The sequence below is a fragment of the Dendrobates tinctorius genome, unplaced genomic scaffold, assembly GCF_039654945.1.
Source record: "Dendrobates tinctorius isolate UK_male_01 unplaced genomic scaffold, ASM3965494v1 ptg000028l, whole genome shotgun sequence".
Lineage (NCBI taxonomy): Eukaryota > Metazoa > Chordata > Amphibia > Anura > Dendrobatidae > Dendrobates > Dendrobates tinctorius.
In genome coordinates this window covers 33,969,423-33,991,613 of record NW_027361696.1, presented here as the reverse complement: position 1 = coordinate 33,991,613, position 22,191 = coordinate 33,969,423, and the positions used below count along the sequence as shown (strand labels likewise).

Below are 22,191 nucleotides of genomic sequence, written 5' to 3'. Positions count from 1 at the left end.
ATTCATCGAAGGCACGCAAAACGAGGCAGATGTCCTTCATAGAGGCCCACTCAATGGTGCTGAAGTGTGAACGGCGCACAGTGCGACTTGTTTGCGCCTGATGCAGCTGGTACTCCATGACTGCTGCCTGCTGCTCACACAACCGCTCCAACATATGTAACGTTGAATTCCACCGGGTGGGTAGGTCACATATGATGCGATGTTCTGGAAGGCCAAATCGTCGCTGCAGAGCAGCGAGGCGCGATCTTGCCGTGCTGGAACGTCGCAAGTGAGCGCACTCTATGCGGACCTTGTGCAACAGTGCATCAAGATCCGGATAGTCCCTCAGAAAGCTCTGCACGACCAAGTTAAGAACATGTGCCAGACATGGGATGTGTGTGAGGTTGCCTAGGCCAAGAGCTGCCACCAGATTTCGGCCATTGTCACACACTACCAAGCCCGGCTGGAGATTCGCTGGCCCAAACCACACATCGCTCTCCAGCTTGATAGCATTCCAGAGCTCCTGCGCTGTGTGGCTTCGATTCCCCAAAGAAATTAATTTGAGTACAGCCTGTTGACGTTTGGCCACGGCTGTGCTCATATCGGTCGTAACAGGCTCCTGCTCTGCTGTTTCTGAGGAACTTGAGTAGGAGGAGGAGTCTATGTGTACAGACTGGAGTCCTGCAATCCGTGGCGTTGGAAGAACACGTACAGCGCCACTCTCCAGATCCGTACCCGGCTCCACAACATTGACCCAGTGGGCAGTGAGGGAAAGGTATCGTCCCTGTCCATGGTTACTGGTCCACGCATCGGTGGTCAGGTGGACCTTGCTACTAACGGCGTTTAGTAGCGCATGTTTTATTTTGCCCTCAACATGTTTCTGCAGGGCAGGGACGGCTCGCCTGCTGAAATAAAAGCGGCTGGGCACGTTGTATTGGGGGACTGCCAATGCCATTAAGTCCCGGAAGGTGTCAGTGTCCACCAGCCTGAATGACAGCATTTCAACTGCCAGAAGTTTGGCAATGCCAGCATTCAGAGACTGTGCTCGGGGATGGTTTGCCGAGTAAGGGCGCCTTTTATCCCATGCCTGTGCTACCGATGGCTGTGATGGATGGGAACGTGCTGTTATGGGTGGAATCTGACAGGGTCTCCGGACAACAGTGGCAGAGGTTCTTCCTTGGCGATCCTGTGAGGAAGCCGAACCAGCAGTGTGTGAGCTGGAGGAAGAGGGCCCAACACGAACTGAAGAGGTGGTAGGTGGTGCTGTACGTTGGCCTACGTCTTGAGGGTGTCTATGCAACTCCAACTCGTGCTTGGTGCGCACATGTTTCCACATATTTGTGGTATTGAGGTTGCTGACATTTCTCCCTCTTTTGACTCTCTGATGACACAGCTTGCATTTGACAAAGCAAATGTCATCTGCAACTGTGTCAAAAAAGGACCACGCACTGCAACTCTTGTGAGCGCCCGGTTTGCCTTTGGAAGGAGGAATGCTCCTAACGGGTGCCGAAGTGGAGGGTACAGGCAACCAAGTCTTCCCCCTCCCTCTGCCTCCTGTTTTGGCCGGTAGGGGAATCTCTTCCTCCGAGCTGCTCCCACCACCTTCCTGTTGCTCACGCCATGATGGGTCAAGGACCTCATCATCTTCCCTCCCCTCTTCAAACAGCTGCTTCTCCGGGGTTGTCTCGCCAGCACCGTACGCACCAGAAAGTGGCAACTGAGTCTCGTCATCATCTGATGCGTACTGAGGTGTGCTGACCATAGGCACTGGCCCACTCGCCTCTTCAGATTCAGAGGGACAAAGAAGTTGCGCATCACTGCATACTCCCTCTTCTTCACATTCAGGAATGCTGCTTGGCTGGCCCCCTCTTTCCAAGCCAACAGATTCCGAGAACAGAAGTAGAGATTGTGATGGCTCCTGTCCATGTCTCTCTGACTGCCTGGGCACTTTGGCAGGTGGTGAAGAGACAGATGGTTGCTCTTCGGTGCTCTGACCCTGAGAGGATGCGGAAGTAATTGAAGTCGATGCGTTAGCTGCCATCCATCCGACAACGGCTTCAATTTGTTCCTCCCGCAGCAGTGGGGTACGTTGAGGTCCTACAAAGCTGCGCATAAAGGACTGTTGCCTGCTAAAACTGGGGGATGCTGATCCACTGGTGCCCGCAGCAGGCCCAGAATCCCCACGTCCTCTACCTGTAGAATCCCCACGTCCTCTCCCTGCAGAATCCCCACGTCCTCTCCCTGCTGAAACTCCACGCCCACGCCCACGCCCCCGCGCCTTACTCCCTGCCTTCTTCATCTTGCAAGACTGCTTAAGATAGGCAAAAAAGGACAAAGGGGGGCCTTAGTGTGCTTATTCCTGAACAGCTGGTTACAGGTACAAGAAACACTAATTTTATGAAGTGTGTGTGTGTGGACTAGACTTTAATAGGAGCTGATGTGGCCTACACAAGTTCAAAATGTAGTGTTTGGTGAACTTTTTATGTGGTTTCTTTGTTTGAAACAAACTCAAAGTATGAGAACAAAGAATTGAAACTGATAGTATCACCAACTTTTTGGAGCTATTACAATGCAGGCAGGTAACCTACAATGCAAAAGATGAGGCTCCAAAAAAATTGGGTAATACTAATCTGGCTGCGCCGGCAGGGCACAAGCCAGAAAAAAAGGCTCCTCTATCTACTCCTATATAGTGTTTGCAACCAACCAATGTTGATGGATACGGATGGATGCACACTAATAGGAGAAGAAAAAATGAGCTGCACTCAGAGACAAATATGTGTGAGGCAGTGACGCACGTTGAGCGTCCTACAACCAGACGTAGCTGCAGGACACTCTACTCAGCGTGAGCTGCACTCACACACAGTCAGAGACCTCTCAGACAGCCGTCAACAGTGCAGCTAAGTGGGCACTGGCACTGACAGGCTGCAGAAAGGCTCCGCTGTGTACTCCTATATAGTGTTTGCAACCACCGTAGATGGAGACGGATGGATGCACACTAATAGAAGAAAAAATGAGCTGCACTCAAATAAAAATATGTGTGAGGCAGTGACGCACGCTGAGCGTCCTACAGCCAGACGTAGCTGCAGGACACACTACTCAGCATGAGCTGCACTCACACACAGTCAGAGACCTCTCAGACAGCCGTGAACAGTGCAGCAAAGTGGACACTAGCACTGAAAGGCTGCAGAAAGGCTCCGCTGTCTACTACTAGTGTTTGCAACCAACGTATATGGATACGGATGGAAGCACACTAGATTGAAATTATTTAAAAAATGCAGCTCAAAAAATAAAAGATGTATGAGGCAGCAGTGATCACACTGGGTGGCCTACAGCCTGACGTGGCTGCAGGACCCACTCCACAGCGTGAGCTGCACTCACACAGCCCTTGCAGACAGCTGTGAAAACAGCGCTGCTAGGGAAAAGCAAGCTACAGTGGTGGTTTATGTAGCCTGGATAAAGCACAATATTGTTTTTAGAATCGCTATTTCTAACTGTCCCTCACAGTCTTCTACAGCAGCCTGTCCCTAACTGAATTCACAGCAGAGTGACCAGAAATGGCGGCTGCGGTGGCTTTTATAGTGCATCATGACATCATTTCGGCAGCCAATCACAGCCATGCCAATAGTTAACATGCCTACATGCCTAACAGGATGTGCCCACACTTCGGAGGATTCCCATTGGCTTAATCAAAGCAAGCAGGCTCATAGCATGATGGGAACTTCCTATTCCGATTCCGATCCCGGAATCCGATATGAAAAAAGTATCGGAATTAAGTATCGGAATTCCGATACCGCTGATATCGGCCGATACCCGATACTTGCGGTATCGGAATGCTCAACACTAGTGGTGATGCAAAAACTATTTTTACAATAAAAAGCGTCTTTTAGCGTGCGACAGCTGCCAAAAATAAAAACCGCCATAAATAGTAAATCAAACCCCCCGTTATCACCCCCTTAGTTAGGGAAAAATAATAAAATAAAAAAAATGTATTTATTTCCATTTTTCCATTAGGGTTAGGGCTAGGGTTAGGGCTAGGGGTGTGTTGGGGTAGGGTTAGGGCTAGGGTTAGGGTTAGGGCTAGGGTTAGGGTTAGGGTTAGGGCTAGGGTTAGGGCTAGGGTTAGGGTTAGGGCTAGGGGCATGTTTGGGTTCGGGTTGGAGTTAGAATTGGGGGTTTCCACTGTTTGGGCACATCAGGGGCTCTCCAAATGCAACATGGCGTCTGATCTCAATTCCAGCCAATTCTGAGTTGAAAAAGTCAAATGGTGCTCCTTCCCTTCCAAGCTCTGCCATGCGCCCAAACAGTGTTTTACCCCCACATGTAGGGTATCAGCCTACTCAGGACAAATTGCAAAACAATTTTTGGGGTCCAATTTCTCCTGTTACCCTTAGGAAAATAAAAAATTGGGGGCAAAAATATCATTTTTGTGGAAAAAAATGATTTTTTTATTTTCACGTTCGAGTGTTATAAACTTCTGTGAAGCACTTGGGGGTTCAAAGTGCTCACCACACATCTAGATAAGTTCCGTGGGGGGTCTAGTGTCCAAAATGGGGTCAATTGTGGGGAGTTTCAATAGTTTAGGTACATCAGGGGCTCTCCATACGCACATGACACCCGCAGACCATTCCATCAAAGTCTGCATTCCAAAACGTCACTACTTCCCTTCCGAGCCCCGACGTGTGCCCATACAGTAGTTTTCTCCCACATATGGGGTATCAGCATACTCAGGACAAATTGGACAACAACTTTTAAGGTCCAATTTCTCCTGGTACCCTTGGGAAAATAAAAAAATGGTGACTAAAAGATCATGTTTGTGGAAAAAATACGAATTTTTTATTTTCACGCCCGGGCGTTATAAACTTCTGTGAAGCACTGGGGGGTTCAAAGTGCTCACCACACATCTAGATAAGTTCCTTGGGGGGTCTAGTTTACAAAATGGTGTCATTTGTGGGGGGTTTCCACTGTTTAGGTACATTAGGGGCTCTCCAAAGGCAACATGACACCCGCAGACCATTCCATCAAAGTTTGCATTCCAAAACGTCACTACTTCCCTTCCGAGCCCCGACGTGTGCCCATACAGGAGTTTTCTCCCACATATGGGGTATCAGCATACTCAGGACAAATTGGACAACAACTTTTAAGGTCCAATTTCTCCTGGTACCCTTGGGAAAATAAAAAAATGGTGACTAAAAGATCATGTTTGTGGAAAAAATACGAATTTTTTATTTTCACGCCCGGGCGTTATAAACTTCTGTGAAGCACTGGGGGGGTCAAAGTGCTCACCACACATCTAGATAAGTTCCTTAGGGGGTCTAGTTTCCAAAATGGTGTCATTTGTGGGGGGTTTCCACTGTTTTGGTACATCAGGAGTTTTCCAAACGCGACATGGTGTCCGATCTCAATTGCAGCCAAAAACGTCAAATGGCGCTGCTTCCCTTCCGAGCTCTGCCATGCGCCCAAATAGTGGTTTATCCCCACATGTGGGGTATCAGCGTACTCAGGACAAATTGCACAATAATTTTTAGGGTCCTGTTACCCTTGGAAAAATAAGAATTGAGGGTGAAAAGATCATTTTTGTGGAAAAAATATGATTTTTTAATTGTATGGCTTTATGTTATAAACTTCTGTGAAGCCCATGGGGGTTCAAAGTTCTCACCACACATCTAGATAAGTTCCTTAGGGGGTCTAGTTTCCAAAATGGTGTCATTTGTGGGGGGTTTCCACTGTTTTGGTACATCAGGAGTTTTCCAAACGCGACATGGTGTCCGATCTCAATTCCAGCCAAAAACGTCAAATGGCGCTGCTTCCCTTCCGAGCTCTGCCATGCGCCCAAATAGTGGTTTACCCCCACATGTGGGGTATCAGCGTACTCAGGACAAATTGCACAATAACTTTTAGGGTCCTGTTACCCTTGGAAAAATAAGAATTGAGGGTGAAAAGATCATTTTTGTGGAAAAAATATGATTTTTTAATTGTATGGCTTTATGTTATAAACTTCTGTGAAGCCCATGGGGGTTCAAAGTTCTCACCACACATCTAGATAAGTTTCTTAGGGGGTCTAGTTTCCAAAATGGTGTCATTTGTGGGGGGTTTCCACTGTTTTGGTACATCAGGGGTTTTCCAAACGCGACATGGTGTCCGATCTCAATTCCAGCCAAAAACGTCAAATGGCGCTGCTTCCCTTCCGAGCTCTGCCATGCGCACAAATAGTGGTTTACCCCCACATGTGGGGTATCAGCCTACTCAGGACAAATTTCACAATAACTTTTAGGGTCCTGTTACCCTTGGGAAAATAAAAATTGGGGTGAAAAGATCATTTTTGTGGAAAAAATATGATTTTTTAATTGTACCGCTGTACGTTATAAACTTTTGTAAAGCCCTTGTGGGTTCAAAGTTCTCACCACATATCTAGATAAGTTCCTTGGGGGGTCTAGTTTCCAAAATGGGGTCACTTGTAGGGGGTTTCCACTGTTTAGGTACATCAGGGACTCTCCAAACGTGACATGGCGTCCAATCTGAATTCCAGCCAATTTTGCATTGAAAAAGTCAAACGGCGCTCCTTCCATTCTGAGCTCTGCCATGCGCCGAAACAGTCGTTCCCCCCCACATATCAGGTATCTGCGTACTCAGGACAAATTGCACAATAACTTTTGCATCCAATTTCTCCTGTTACCCTTAGTAAAATAAAAAAAATTGAACCTGAATTATTTTTTTTATGAAAAAAAGTTAGATGTTCATTTTTTTTAAACATTCAAAAAAATTCCTGTGATGCACCTAAAGGGTTAATAAACTTCTTGAATGTGGTTTTGAGCACCTTAAGGGGTGCAGTTTTTAGAATGGTGTCACTTTTGGGTATTTTCTATCATATAGACCCCTCAAAGTGGCTTCAAATGTGATGTGGTCCTAAAAATAAAATGGTGTTGTAAAAATGAGAAATCGCTGGTCAACTTTTAACCCTTATAACTTCCTAACAAAAAAAAATTTTGGTTCCAAAATTGTGCTGATGTAAAGTAAACATGTGGGAAATGTTAGTTATCACGTTTTTTGTGTGCCGTATCTCTGTGATTTAAGGGCATAAAAATTCAAAGTTGGAAAATTGCGAAATTTTCAAAATTTTCGCCAAATTTCCGTTTTTCTCACAAATAAACGCAAGTTATTTGAATAAAATTTTACCACTAGCATGAAGTACAATATGTCACGAGAAATCAATGTCAGAATCACCGGGATCCATGGAAGCGTTCCAGAGTTATGACCTCATAAAGGTACAGTGGTCAGAATTGTAAAAATTGGCCCAGTCATGAACGTGCAAACCACCCTTGGGGGTGAAGGGGTTAATGTAAAAGGTCTTGTATCTTGTTCTAAGCATCTAAATCTATCTAGCTGTTGAACTTATCATCTGTCTATTTTTTTGAGCATCTTCTACCCAAAATCCTCATCTATTGATTTACCTATCTATTCAATCCATCACCTAAAATTTGTGCACTCACATAGTTGAAAATTAGAACTGAACCTTGGATTATAGGTATTAAAAACAAGCAATGATTTCACCAAACTGAACAAATGTGTTACACGTTATATGCTTTACACAATTTTTTACTTATCAATGATGATTTTCTTCTGGATATGAAAAAGATTGATATTGGCAATGTGTATGATATGGGGGATTTGAGCAATGGTTATAAAACATATGGTGACCATTTCTTTTTTGTATAAATTTATCTATTAATCTATCACACTGACTAATGTTTATTCCTGTGTTGATTAACCCCTTCATCTATATAAAATTCCCTTTCTGTACAGTTGGCTTAGGTGGATCCTGGGTCTGTTCTGGTCTCTTCTTATGCTAAATTACCGATGGGATTACAAGGATCAGGACAAGTGTGACCTCTGAAGAGTCTGTTGTGTCTCATGGAAAAATCTATAAGGTCAATTACATAATAACAGAAGAACTACAGCACAAACCAATTCAACAATACCTGACTGGTTTTTGTAGAGGAAAATTTGGACAGAGTATTTATTTTATTTAGAACTAGCTGAAGAGCCCGGCGCTGGCCGGGCATAGTATCTAACTGTGGTTAGTTATAGCAAATTATAATTATCCTCCATCCCATAGTCCCGTGCCCATATACCCATCATACATATCCACCATCCCATAGTCGAGTGCCCATATACCCATCACACATCCTCCATCTCATCGTCCCATGCCCATGTACCCATCATACATATTCTCCATCCCATAGTCCCATGCCCATATACCCATCATACATATTCGCCATCCCATAGTTGAGTGCCCATATACCCATCACACATCCTTCATCTCATAGTCCCATGCCCATATACCCATCACACATATCCTCCATCCCATAGTCCCGTGCCCATATACCCATCATACATATCCGCCATCTCATAGTCCTGTGCCCATATACCAGTCATACATATCCTCCATCCCATAGTCCAGTGCCCATATACCCATCACACATCCTCCATCCCATAGTCCCGTGCCCATATACATATCCGCCATCCCATAGTCCCATGCCCATATACCCGTCAAACATATCCTCCATCCCATAGTCAAGTGCCCATATACCCATTACACATCCTCCATCCCATAGTCCCGTGCACATATACATATCCGCCATCCCATAGTCCCGTGCCCATATACCCGTCATACATATCCTCCATCCAATAGTCCAATGCCCATATACCCATCACACATCCTCCATCCCATAGTCAACCATTATGACATCATAATGAGCGGCGGCAGGGCTTGCAACCTATGATGAAATCAGCATCACCATGGCAACCATTGTGACATCATAATGAGGGGCGGGGCTTGATACGCACACACTGCTTCCCCAGTATGCAAATAGGGGCATTATGACATCACAATGAGGGCGGGGCTTGACGCGCACACACGTTTTCCCCCAGTATGTAGATAGGGGCAAAATTGTTTGGTGAATTGGAACGCGCGGGGTTAAAATTTCACCTCACAACATAGCTTAGGACGCTCTCGGTGTCCAGAAGTGTGACTGTGCCAAATTTTGTGGCTGTAGCTGCGACGGTGCGGATGCCTATCCCAGACATACACACACACTTACACACACACACACACACACATACATACACACATACATACACACTTTGAGCTTTATATATTAGACTAGCTGAAGAGCCCGGCGCTGCCCGGGCATAGAATCTAACTGTGGTTAGTTATAGCAAATTATAATTATCCTCCATCCCATAGTCCCGTGCCCATATACCCATCATACATATCCACCATCCCATAGTCGAGTCCCCATATACCCATAACACATCCTCCATCCCATCGTCCCATGCCCATATACCCATCATACATATTCTCCATCCCATAGTCCCATGCCCATATACCCATCATACATATTCTCCATCCCATAGTCCCATGCCCATATACCCATCATACATATTCGCCATCCCATAGTTGAGTGCCCATATACCCATCACACATCCTTCATCTCATAGTCCCATGCCCATATACCCATCATACATATCCTCCATCCCATAGTCCAGTGCCCATATACCCATCATACATATTCTCCATCCCATAGTCCCATGCCCATATACCCATCATACATATTCTCCATCCCATAGTCCCATGCCCATATACCCATCATACATATTCGCCATCCCATAGTCAAGTGCCCATATACCCATCACACATCCTTCATCTCATAGTCCCATGCCCATATACCCATCATACATATCCTCCATACCATAGTCCCGTGCCGATATACCCATCATACATATCCGCCATCTCATAGTCCCATGCCCATATACCCGTCATACATATCCTCCATCCCATAGTCCAGTGCCCATATACCCATCACACATCCGCCATCCCATAGTCCCGTGCCCATATACCCGTCAAACACATCCTCCATCCCATAGTCCCGTGCCCATATACATATCCGCCATCCCATAGTCCCGTGCCCATATACCCATCATAAATATCCTCCATCCCATAGTCCAGTGCCCATATACCCATCACACATCCTCCATCCCATAGTCAACCATTATGACATCATAATGAGCGGCGGCAGGGCTTGCAGCCTATGATGAAATCAGCGTCACCATGGCAACCATTGTGACATCATAATGAGGGGCGGGGCTTGATACGCACACACTGCTTCCCCAGTATGCAAATAGGGGCATTATGACATCACAGTGAGGGGCGGGGCTTGACGCGTACACACTTTTCCCCCCAGTATGTAGATAGGGGCAAAATTGTTTGGTGAATTGGAATGCGCGGGGTTAAAATTTCACCTCACAAGATAGCTTAGGACGCTCCCGGGGTCCAGACGTGTGACTGTGCCAAATTTTGTGGCTGTAGCTGCGACGGTGTGGATGCCTATCCCGGACATACACACACACATACACACACATACATACATACATACACACACACACACACTTTGAGCTTTATATATTAGATTTCAATTATGGATAAATGTTTTTAACATTTTTCTTTCTCTGGTGCGTAATATATATATATTTCTATTTTCCATAAAAAAAGGTATTACATAATACAGATAGGGAAAAAATTACAGTATTTTTAAAACGATAACGACGTAACAGACCATAAGACGCACCCCAAATTTTGAGAAGGAAAATAGGGATTTTTTTTAAATGGCTGTCCATCTTATTATGCAAATTTAGCTGATCAATTCTGCAGCATGAAGATGAAGCAGTATCCCCATGCTGCAGAAACTGTCAGTTCTGCACTGACAGACAAACTTGCTCATCATGCACTGGGCAACTTTGCTAGGTCTGGTGACCCTGATGTCATCATTACAAAATCGGTTCATCATGGCAACGATCGGGACCATGAGTCACGATGGGGGGGTCTCCGATCCAAAGGCAGACCAGCTGTCAGCCCTTTTCTGGCTTCTGGAATGCTGCGATCATGTTCGATCACAGCATTTCAGGGGTTAAAGTGCCAGGAAAGATCACAGACCACTCTTGACACTTAGTGCCGGGTATCAGCAGCTAGAATCAGCTGATACCAGGCAGCGATCGCGTGCACATCCCCAGCATGCACAGGTGATCGCGTGGACAAAATTATCCATCCCTGGTCAAACAGACCTAGGGCACATGGAAGGATTGCTACATCCGATGTCAGAAAGGGGTTAAAAAACACATTGAAAAACTGGAGCAAGTTTAGAGAAGAGCTACCAGGATGGTGAGTAGACTGCAATCTATGTCTTAGTGTAAGGAAGTTGGACTGACGGACAGACCTGCCTGTAAGTGAGAGGCAGAGGTGTAGCGCAGTGTAGGTGTGAAACCGCTGAGATAAAGAGAAAAGGGTGCCGTATTATAGTTTGACCATTAGAGGGCAGTGGAGAGTGTAAGAGTGGGACTGAATAACTGCCATTGGTCAGGGAAACTGTCAGGTGATGATACCAGAACAGGAAGTATAAAAGACCGAGGGAAGGTTCTGGAAGGTTCAGTCAGTGACAGGAGCACAGTAGAGAGGAAGTTCTGCTGAGGAGAAAGAGACAGTAGAAAGGCTCCGGAGGGGACTGACAGTTGAGATGGTCACAGGGGGTGGCTCAGAGGACTGTAGCCGCAGACGGAGACAGTCTGGGGGTACCAAACGGACGGCGTACTTAGATTGGTAAAGCGCTGTGGTGGATGGACCTAGGGCAGCCACAGTGAGAAAAGCCACGAAGGAAGCCACGACGATAGTAATAAAGAAGTGAAGGTACCCGGGTCTCTTGTGTACAAGAGAAGTGTGATATTCCTGTGGTGAATTGCGGTGGTCGTCAGAAAGGCGGACAATAAAAATGGACCTGTTGAATACAAATTCTGTCTCAGTCTTGTGTTTGTCTGCGGCAAGAAGTGGGTCACCCCCCCAGTCAGTTGCCCTACCTACATTTGGCGTAGTCGGCAGGATTATTGCCGCAAATACAACACCTTAAGTGGCAAGCCTGCCACAAAGTACCAAAGGACTCCAAGCTGTACGGGGTGAAGATTTTATTTTCCCTGTGGATTACAAATTGGGCCTGTGCCTAGGAATTGCTGGCTGTCATTGAGTGGATTCAGAGCAGGAAAGTGTTCTGTCAAAATGGCTGTGGCATTTCAGCATCAGGATGAGACACAGGAGTTTGCAGCCATATTGGACCATCTGGGACTATGTCGCATCCACCCCTGGGGGGAGCGGCCTACATCAGGAGACAGCCACCCTCCCATGCTGGACATTGAAAGACGGGTGGAGAGGCCGACCAACGCCCCACCCATGAGCGGGAGTGGCCCGGGTGAAGAGACTGGGTGCAGCTGCTTGGCGCCATTGAGCTTCGGGAACTTGGGCAATATGTGACGCTGTAGCTGCCATGGCCTTGGATGCCTCGGACGCCTGGAGTGGAAATGGCGTCAGGAGGTTGAAATCCGTCGGGAGACCTGCCCCTGGAAGCCATTCTCGATACCCCGGACCTTGTTGCAACAGCCGCTGGAAGAAGCTGCACGAGTTCTCCCCGCAGAGCCATCGGGCCTGGAGGCCGGCCCTGCCGGACGGCAGGGTGAAGACCCACGGCCATTGGAGGAGCTGTGGGAAAGCCTGCTGGGAGCCGCAACGCTGGGGAAGGTGAGCGTTCCCTGGGCCCAGCCGGCGGCATCGCAAGCAGATCCCGCCCCCATGCCCAGTTCACAAGACAGGCCCCCGGACCTTGACACTGGCCCTCGACTACCCCGGCCGACCTCCCGCTCTCCAGCAACTATGGCCCTGGATGACTTTACGGCTCCTAACAACCATCCCGAGCCGCCCCCACCCTGCGGCCGCCCCTGCCGCACTCCATCTTCCGGCTGCGGCCTATTCATCGGAGCCTGCTGCCACTTTTGGCCTGCCGCAGATCGCAGAGGTCTACTTACCGGCATCCACGGCCGCGGCTGTCTCATCTGCGGCCTCGGCTGCGGCCTACTCACTGGAGCCCACGGCCGCCTTGATCCCGGCTGCGGCCAAATCCACAGCCTACCCGATGACACCTGTGGCCATTTCTGTCCTGTCCACTACTCCACTTGCGGCCTGCTTCCCAATGTCTGTGGCCACCTCTGCTCCACTCTCGGTTGCGACCCACTCACCCGACACTGCGGCCTATACTGGACCCTCTGCTTGGGCTGCGGAGATTATCGAGAAGAAGGCCAAAAAGCGGGAGGTGTGGGAGCTGCTCCATGAGAAGGGGGAGGCCGCCATGTCTACTCCTCGGTCGTACGGGTGACTGGTGTATATGGACACCGGCAAGGGCTACGGTCTTATTCGAGACCTCACCACCGGCTACAAAATTTATCTGAACGTGACCTCAATCATGCACGACTGGGTTCCACGGGAGGGAGACCTAGTCTCCTATTACAAAGAGTATTGCCCCCGTGGCTACTATCTGGTGGCCGTCATCACCTACCCTGAGGGGTACGAGCCCCCATAAAGAGATGAGGACTCCTGCGTCTCGAGCATCAGGGACACTCAAGGCCCAGAGATACTACAAACATCCCAGAGACTCCACGGCTGTGGAGTCCCCTGTTATGGCGAGACATTGGCCTCCAGGAGGTGGCCCGGAGTACCCAGTAAAATGGACTGCTGGGACTACAGTGCACCGTTGCACAACTAGGGAACTGTTCCGCATCCCCTCGGGGTAGAATACCCTACTCCTGGTGAAACAGGGATGCCTAGATGGAGTGTACTTCTTAAAGGAAGGGGGAGCACCCCTGTCCTCATATGTTTAACATTTTAGCAATGTACATTGTTTTGCTAAAAAAAAAGTAAAAGTAAAAAAAAATGTTCTGATAAATACGTATTGCAGTAAATATTGTAGAATGTGTAGTAAATTTGAAAGGCTGAAGTGTTATTTAAAAAAAATGTGTGTTCAACAGGTCCCGGGTACTTGGAGTATGCCGACCACGACTTATTTAAGTCGGCAGGATGACAAGACAAGTAGAATGGAGACAGACAGTGGTCCTTAAGTCAGGCCCCCAGTACCACGTACCCATAGAAGAATAGAAGGAAGCTGACGATGACCTGATAGGTTAGGGCCACGGTTATGGCGGTCCGAATGAAAAAGGGGTCACAGAAAAGGAGAAAGGTGGGAGGTACACTCCTGAAGAATGGTGCAAGATTGTCGAGGACCACAATGGATAAAGGAAGGGGGAGTGTAGGAAAGTTGGACTGATGGACAGACCTGCCTGTAGTGAGAGGCAGAGGTGTAGCGCAGTGTAGGTGTGAAACAGCTGAGATAAAGAGAAAAGGGTGCCGTATTATAGTTTGACCATTAGAGGGCAGTGGAAGGTGCAAGAGTGGGACTGAATAACTGCCATTTGGCAGAGAAACTGTCAGGTGATGGTGGGTGGAGTTACCAGAACTGGAAGTATAAAAGGCTGAGGGAAGGTTCTGGAAGGTTCAGTCAGCGACAGGAGCACAGTAGAGAGGAAGTTCTGCTGAGGAGAAAGAGACAGTAGAAAGGCTCCGGAGGGGACTGACAGTTGAGACAGTCACGGGGGGTGGCCCAGAGGACAGTAGCTGCAGACAGAGACAGTCTGGGGGTACCAAACGGACGGCGTACTTAGATTCCTAAAGCGCTGTGGTGGATGGGCCTAGAGCAGCCACAGTGAGAAAAGCCACGAAGGATGCCACGACGATAGTAATAAAGAAGTGAAGGTACCCGGGTCTGTGTACAAGAGAAGTGTGAAATTCCTTTGGTGAATTGCGGTGGTCGTCAGAAAGGCGGCCAATAAAAACGGACCTGTTGAATACAAATTCTGTCTCAGTCTCGTGTTCGTCTGCGGCAAGAAGTGGGTCACCCCCCAGTTGGTTGCCCTACCTACACTATGAGGAGCGGTTAAAGGACCAGGGAATGTTTAGCTTGAAAAAAGAAGGCGACTTAATAGGTCCCTACAAATATCTGAAGGCTCTCACATTGTAGAGGGATCATCATTATTCTTATTGCACTTGGAAACACAAGAAGCAATGGGATGAAACTGAAAGGGAGAAGATACAGATCAGATATTAGAATTACTTTTTGACAGTGAGGGTGATCAATGAGTGGAGCAGGATGCCACGAGAGGTGGTGAGTTCTCCTTCAATGGAAGTCAACAAACAGAGGCTGGATAGACATCTATCTGAGATGGTTTAGTGACTCCTGCGCTGCACTGAGCAGGGGGTTGGACACGACCCCTGAAGTCCTTTCCAACTCTATTAATTCTTCTAAAAGCCAAACACAAATGCAGCAGCAGTGTAAATCTTCTCATTTCTTGACCTCCAGTTCTCTAACCTGCAAAATAATTTGTGTTTCTGCTGAACTTCTACTTCTAATCATGTTCCCATACACTGACAGCAAACAGATCATATAAATGGAGGGGAGATTAAAGAACAGTTTATTAAAAGGTGGTAGAAAAGTTCATTTACAAAAGTCTGAGATTTTGGTCATCAGTTATATCATTATAAGGATAATTTAAAATGTGACCCTTACATTTATTTCCATCAGAATTGCATAAATTTCCAGTGCAGCAATTTATATGAAATTGATATTTAATATGTTGCTGATCCATTGGCTCCACACATAGTTTCATTAGCACAACCTTTCATTATTGACTTGAACATTCTCCCATCTTTAAAATAAGTAAATAAGCATCATAAACCAGAACAGAAATAGTGATTTTGCAATTTTAAATAAATGGAGGATGAGACTTGTACTCACTGTTGTCAGAGTATTGGGAGACGGTCATAAAGTACATCAATCTCCAAGGCATTCAGTCTCAGCCTCACCACATGTTGTTGAGTTTGGAGATAATCCAAGAATAACATTTACGTATAAGAAAAGACCGGTAAAAAAAAAGGAAAACAATCAATTAAGAATGGGGCATTCAGGAGAAATGATGATTATTTGGATTTTCATTATAGTAATGTAATTATAGTCTTTGGGACCTGGATATTACTTTATTGCAACATTGCTACCTTAATTTTTTGAACAGCTATTTGGGTTTATAAGCCTTATGTAATTGTTTGCTGACTTTTTTTAATTTGAGTATTTTGAATATTAAACTTCTTGTAAATTTAGTGATATCACAAATTAGACTGTTTTTGTTAATTTGGAAACTATTTGTTGACATCCCGTCTCTTACATGTCCAGTAGTGTATCCATATAGACCCAACTCTTTCATGTCTAGTTACAGTGTGCTTTTTTCATCACTTTTTTTGGATTGTTTATACAGAACCGTCATTGGGTTTATTAGAAATTAATCCATGTAAAACTATCACTGGACATGAAATAGTTGGGTCTACATGGATACATCAATGTATACATATAAGATGTGATGCCACCAAGTAGTTTTTCAAATGAGGAAACATGGTCTAATGTGTGACATCACTAAATTTACAAGAATAATCATCAAAGAACTTTGCAAGAAAGTTGTTCACACTCCTCTGTGTATTTTGTGTAAATGTTGTAGAGCAGGGGTGGGCAATTAATTTTCCCGAGGGGCCACATGAGAGACCATGACTGTTGTGGAGGGCCAAACCAATAGCTTGAAATTAATTCTACTCAATATTAATCTATCAATATTAACTGTATCACTTAATATTGAGCAGAATTAAGTATGCTGACACCCCTCTATATATCTTTGAACCCAAGTACAGCTCCTTCTGTATATCATAAGAACCCCCCACAGCCCCTTATATGCAGTCTCCCCATGTACAACATGAGCCCAACACAGCCTCTGCATATACCGCATGAGCCCCACACAGCCTACCTATGTATACTGCATGAGCCCCAGAGTCTCCCCATATACTGCTTGAGCCCCATACAGTCTCCCCATATATTGCATGAGCACCACACAGCCTCCTTATATATACTGCATGAGCCCCACACAGCATTCTCATATACAACATGAGCCCCACAGTCTCTCCACATACTGAATACTGAATGAGCCCCACACAGCCTCCCCATGTACTGCCTGAGCCCCACACAGCCTCCCTAAATATTGCATGAGACCTACAAAGCCTTCCCATATACCGCATGAGGCCCCATAGTCTCCCCATGTGCAGCATGTCACCTCCATAGCATCCCCATGTTCTGCACGACAGCTCCATAGCCTCCCCATGTGCAGCATGTCACCCCAATAGCATCCCCATGTGCAGCATGTTACCCCCATAGCATCCGCATGTTCTGCACAACAGCACCATAGCCTCCCCATGTGCAGCATGTCACCACTATAGCATCCCCATGTACTGTGTCACCCCCAAACAATCCCCATGTGCTGTATGTCACCCCATATAATCCCCATGTACTGTGTCACACCCATAGAATCCCCATGTGCTGTCTTTCACTCCATGGAATCCCCATGTTCACACACATGAAAAAAAAAGTCCACCACATACTTACCTTGGTCCCGCTCCCTGGTACTCTGCTCTTCTCTCTGCCTCCGGTGCGCTGACTTTCTGTACACAGCTGACGCGATGATATGACGTCATCGCATCAGCTGCTTCACACGCTGATTGGTGGAGGAAGTGGCCTAGGGAGAAAATAGAGAGAGCCAGCGGGTGGGCACGGTGCGGCCCGTGGACCTTTGGCTTTCAGCCCCAAGGCCTGTTGTACAGTTACTATACTCGTCTTACCTGAGACAACAAGAACAGAGATCATGAAAAAGCAAAGTGACCAGGTTCTTCATTGTGAATGATTGGTGGCTTCTCAGATTCTCTTGTACTTGTATTTATTATGTATACCCCCTCACATGTAAAGCGCCATGGAACAAGTGGCACTATAATAATAAATAATAATAATTCTCTACTGCTCATCCTGTAGTCTATACACCGGGGTCATATAAATATTCTTTGAAATGGTAAAGAGGCTATTGTATCATGAGATGGATGAGATCACTCCTATACCACCATGGCACAACACATACTTTAAGTGGCTCTAGTAAGACATTCTCCACTATACAATGAAGTGAAGAAAAGCCATATGAGGTCATCAGAATATTTATCAGTTTGATCTTACCAAAAACAAAACAGTTGTGTATTTAATGCTAATTTGTTCCAAAAAGTCAGGAAAATATATTTACCTTCCCTGAGGAACGGTAAAAGATAAATTTAAGTTGTGTGCACAAGATTCTTGCCATTTGTTTCTTTTTCAGATTCCTACACTAAATTTCCAGCTTTGAAAGTCATTTTTATTTTCACGACTTAAAGCAGCAACCTTTCTTACCTTACAATCCACGTTGAGCTCTCAGAGTTGTGGTGAGCCACATCCAGTGTATATGTGGCGCCCCTAAGGGTTCAGTCGCCACAGAAGTACTGCACCTCACCCAGAGGTGTGGTACCTCACTCTCAGGTAAGGAGGGAGCACCTCACAGGACTCTAACACCTGCACCCAACACACCCTATAGCAGCAGGGCATCTGGATGTACCCTATGGGAGGAGGATCTCAACCCTGCCTGGGTAGTAAAGGGTGTTGGGAGGTGGGTGCAGTTAGTAGGATTGGGAGAAGACAGTTTAGTCAGGAGTCTGTCAGAAGGGGAGGAAGTGGAAAGACGTGTGTGAAGCTGCTCCCTGTCAGGACTAGCTGCAGGGAAGGAAAGTGGCAGAAGGAAGCTCCCTGAAGAGGGAAAGGATCCTAGAGGCACAAGCAGCAACCATACTGCCCGTGGGGCTCATTCGACGCCGTCTAATGTCGGGTGGAGGGATCAGTTCGCAGTATAGGGACTGGTCCTAAAACTAATGGAGTGAACAACGGACTCAGCTAGATCAACCCGAGGCTATGAGCATTGCAAGCGCTGCAGCCAAATCCACAATCATTTGCTGAAAAGACAGACACATAGGATCCAGGGACCTAGAAATTATTCCCGACAAGATCCAAGTTTGCTGGCTTGGGACACTGCTTGTGAAGGTGCTGGACAGGAGGGAGAAAATCAGTGCAGTGAGATGGCCAGGAAAGGCATATACTAAAGGGAGTCCTGGAAGGGTGTTCTCCATCTACCTGGGAGTTTGCTGGACCTCTCACCTGGAGGACACAGCATCAAGCAGGCATCGCCGGCTCTTGAGAACTGTGAGAAAAGCTTTGGAAACTGCATTTACTGAGGCCTGAATCCTTTCTAACTTTCCCGCCCTGCACTGCACTCCAATATCTACCACCACAACCATCTACCTTTTAATCTACAACCACACTGCCCTGGGGACTAGCGCCACCTGTGGGGAGCTGAACCAACTCTGCTGGATCACCCAGCGGTCTGAACTGCAGCGTCAGCCTAACATCTAAGTTGCCGAGCATCACAGTGGCGTCACAAACTTTTCTACCCATAGACTTTGTTCCTCATCAATTCTTATTTTTCATGGACACTCAGGGCCACAGACCTAGTCACTGCCTCCGTGACACATCCCTTTAAGATACCGGCCCGGTACGAAGAAACCCACAGCCCTAGGGGGCGCTCCATATCCCTATACACATTAGTGACACCCATGCACATGCCTATGATTAAAAGTTGGTGGTTACCGGGAGAAAAGTCGTTCAGCTTTGTGTCACTTTCTTAAAAATGCTGTCAATTTTGAGATAGAGATTAAATTATTAATCTTTTCTGGTCTGGACACTTTTTCAATTTTGTGCTTTTTGTTTTCCCTCCTTCAAAGGGCCATAAAATTTTTTATCTTTGGATTGATATAGCTGTGTGAGGTTTTTTTTCAAGGAGAGTTGTAGTTTTGAATGATGACATTCATTTTGCCATGTCATATACGTAACCCCTTAGTGAGAGAGCCAATTTTGCCCTTAATGACCAAGCCAATTTTCACAATTTTGACCACTGTCAATTTATGAGGTTATGGCTCTGGAACGCTTCAACGGATCCCGGTGATTCTGAGATTTTTTTTGTGACATTGAACTTCATGTTAGTGGTAAAATTTCAAGAGTGGGAGTAGAGGGTTACAGTCACAATCCAACACAATGGGCAGCACTTTGAGCACATTTTATAAGTGGTCATAAACTTGTAAATAACTCATGAAAGAATAAAGCTATGTTAAAACCAAGCACAACATTGTTTTTCTTGTGAAGTTTGAAGTGTCACATGACCCTATTCCCTATTTGATGAAAATAAAGTTAGATCCAAAATGGCCAACTTCAAAATGGCCACCATGGTCACCACCCATCTTGAAAAATTTCCCCCTCTCATATACTAATGTGCCACAAATAGGAAGTTGATATCACCAACCATTCCCATTTTATTTAGGTGTATCCATATAAATGGCCCACCCTGTATATCCTCTGGTGCCAGGTGTTGCTTTAAATTGTGACTTTTAATGTGTAATATCTTTGATGATTTATTTTTATGCTTGTTGGCGAGGAATAGATAAAACTAGTGTTGGCTGAAATTTTGAATGGGCCATTACATACTGTAGATGTAATATGCAATTAGATGCAGCCATCTCCAGATGCATACACATTAGGGCACTGAGATACTATGTTAATGCTTGAGAACCCTTTAAAAATACAGAAATGCAACATATTGATAAGGGTTCCAATAGATTTTTTTTTTATTTTTTAGGGATCATACAGACCTCAATCTTTTACTCAAGAGTTTTATGTGTTTTTCATGCATAGAATTCATACCATTGGACCTGTTCACATGTCCGTGTATTTTTGCAGAGTTAGTTGACTGTCCAAAACCATTAAGGCACCACTCCAGCGATTTGTTTATTTTCAGCACTGGAGAAGTGCTATAAATATAGAGAGTCCATGGATAATGAATTAATTAATTGTCTCCAGTGCAACCATAAATCAACCATGACTTTTGGTCTTCATCAAGTTTTCATAACAATGTCATCAGAACAAAAGAGTCATATGAGTTACTTTGGAAATCACAAGAGACCAACCAGGATGACGTATGTGTATTCAGCACATGACACTGATGGTCAAAGATAGCTAGAAACCTCCAAGCAGCTGATGTCTGAAAAATAGAAAGGTAGAAAGGTATATATAGACTAAAATTGCCGATTTCTATTTACAACTATAATTAAAATAATTACGAAACATTTTAAGGTAGAAGGAGGAATAAAGAGGCAAAATAGTGCACCAAGAGAAACAAATACAAGAGACATGTTTAAAAAAGGTCTTATGCACTCATTGCCCAACTGTTGGGCATGAAACACTAGAGCGTGCAAATCTAAAATGATTCTCGTTGGATCAACAATTTATACTTGTTTAGAGCATTTGAAGTGATGATCTCTCTCACGCAAATGGTCGATTTTCTTCTACACCTGATATTCATCGTTTTTAGAGATAGCACTTGTACCTATGATATTCTGTTGGGTTCTGCGCAAGTTCAATTTAATCCTTGAAATTAGTGGTCCGCAGAAAAAAATCTCAGACATATAATATTTATGTCCAAGGTTTATGAACAAAATTGGTAATGCAAGTGTATGGATCTGTGAGAAAAAATTGAACTCAACATGAATGATATCTGAATGCGGTCTGAATTTCCTGGATTGACGGGAAGGACAAGTGAAGGAACTATTTTTTTTCTCTCCACGTACAGGAAAAACTGGTGCCACTCTGATCACACTCTGATCAAATCTTGATCAGTTAATATTAAATGGTCTATTTTTCACATATGTGGAGAAAACAGTCGAGTGAACCTACTATAATAGTGAGATCCAAAGTTTTGCTGCTATTCCGCAATGTATCTGTGTGAAAAGACGGGTTAAGGTATGATCACGTAATCCTGATTGTATTTTATGCTGTTGGTTAGTTAATATTTTTCTCAACGTCTTAGCAGTCCTCCCTTTGTACTGCAGACCACGTTCACAATCAATCATATAGATAAGGAAAGGAAAGAAGCAGAAGCTCAAAAATTATTTAATTTCATGTGTTTCCAAAATTGCTTATTATTTAAAGACTCTCATCTTATCGTCAGTATTTTCACAGCAAAGACAATTCCGTTATTCACATCTAAATTATTATTATTATTATTATTATTATCCTCACTAGTTTTCACACTAAAACATTCCGTATTATCCAATCTAAGATTCTTTGATATTCTAAGATTTTAAGACAACTTCCAGTTTTTGAACTTATAAAATATTCTCACAATAGATTCATTTTAGGAACAATTGATTGACTCAATCTCTATCCCCTTATCTGTTGGAGTTATGGCTACATTTCCCTGAAGTCATATAGACACAAAACATTGCTCAGAGAGTATTTATTGTTC

At 45.3% G+C, this 22,191-nt stretch overlaps 1 protein-coding gene across 3 annotated transcripts in view; it reads right to left on the bottom strand.

Moving 5' to 3' along the window:
* The window catches only part of LOC141085276 (phospholipase A2 inhibitor and Ly6/PLAUR domain-containing protein-like), a 100,291-nt gene that overhangs the window by 71,173 nt on the left and 6,927 nt on the right, over nucleotides 1-22,191 (bottom strand). For 2 of the 3 annotated variants that reach the window (XM_073570555.1, XM_073570554.1), the window contains 2 exons: nucleotides 15,696-20,928; nucleotides 15,468-15,606 (listed from right to left, as the gene is read on the bottom strand). In XM_073570555.1, coding sequence (XP_073426656.1) covers nucleotides 15,468-15,567 — 100 coding nt within the window. In that variant the 5' untranslated portion in view covers nucleotides 15,568-15,606; nucleotides 15,696-20,928. The remainder of the gene's footprint in view (nucleotides 1-15,467; nucleotides 15,607-15,695; nucleotides 20,929-22,191) is intronic. The other variant, XM_073570556.1, reaches the window with a different exon arrangement.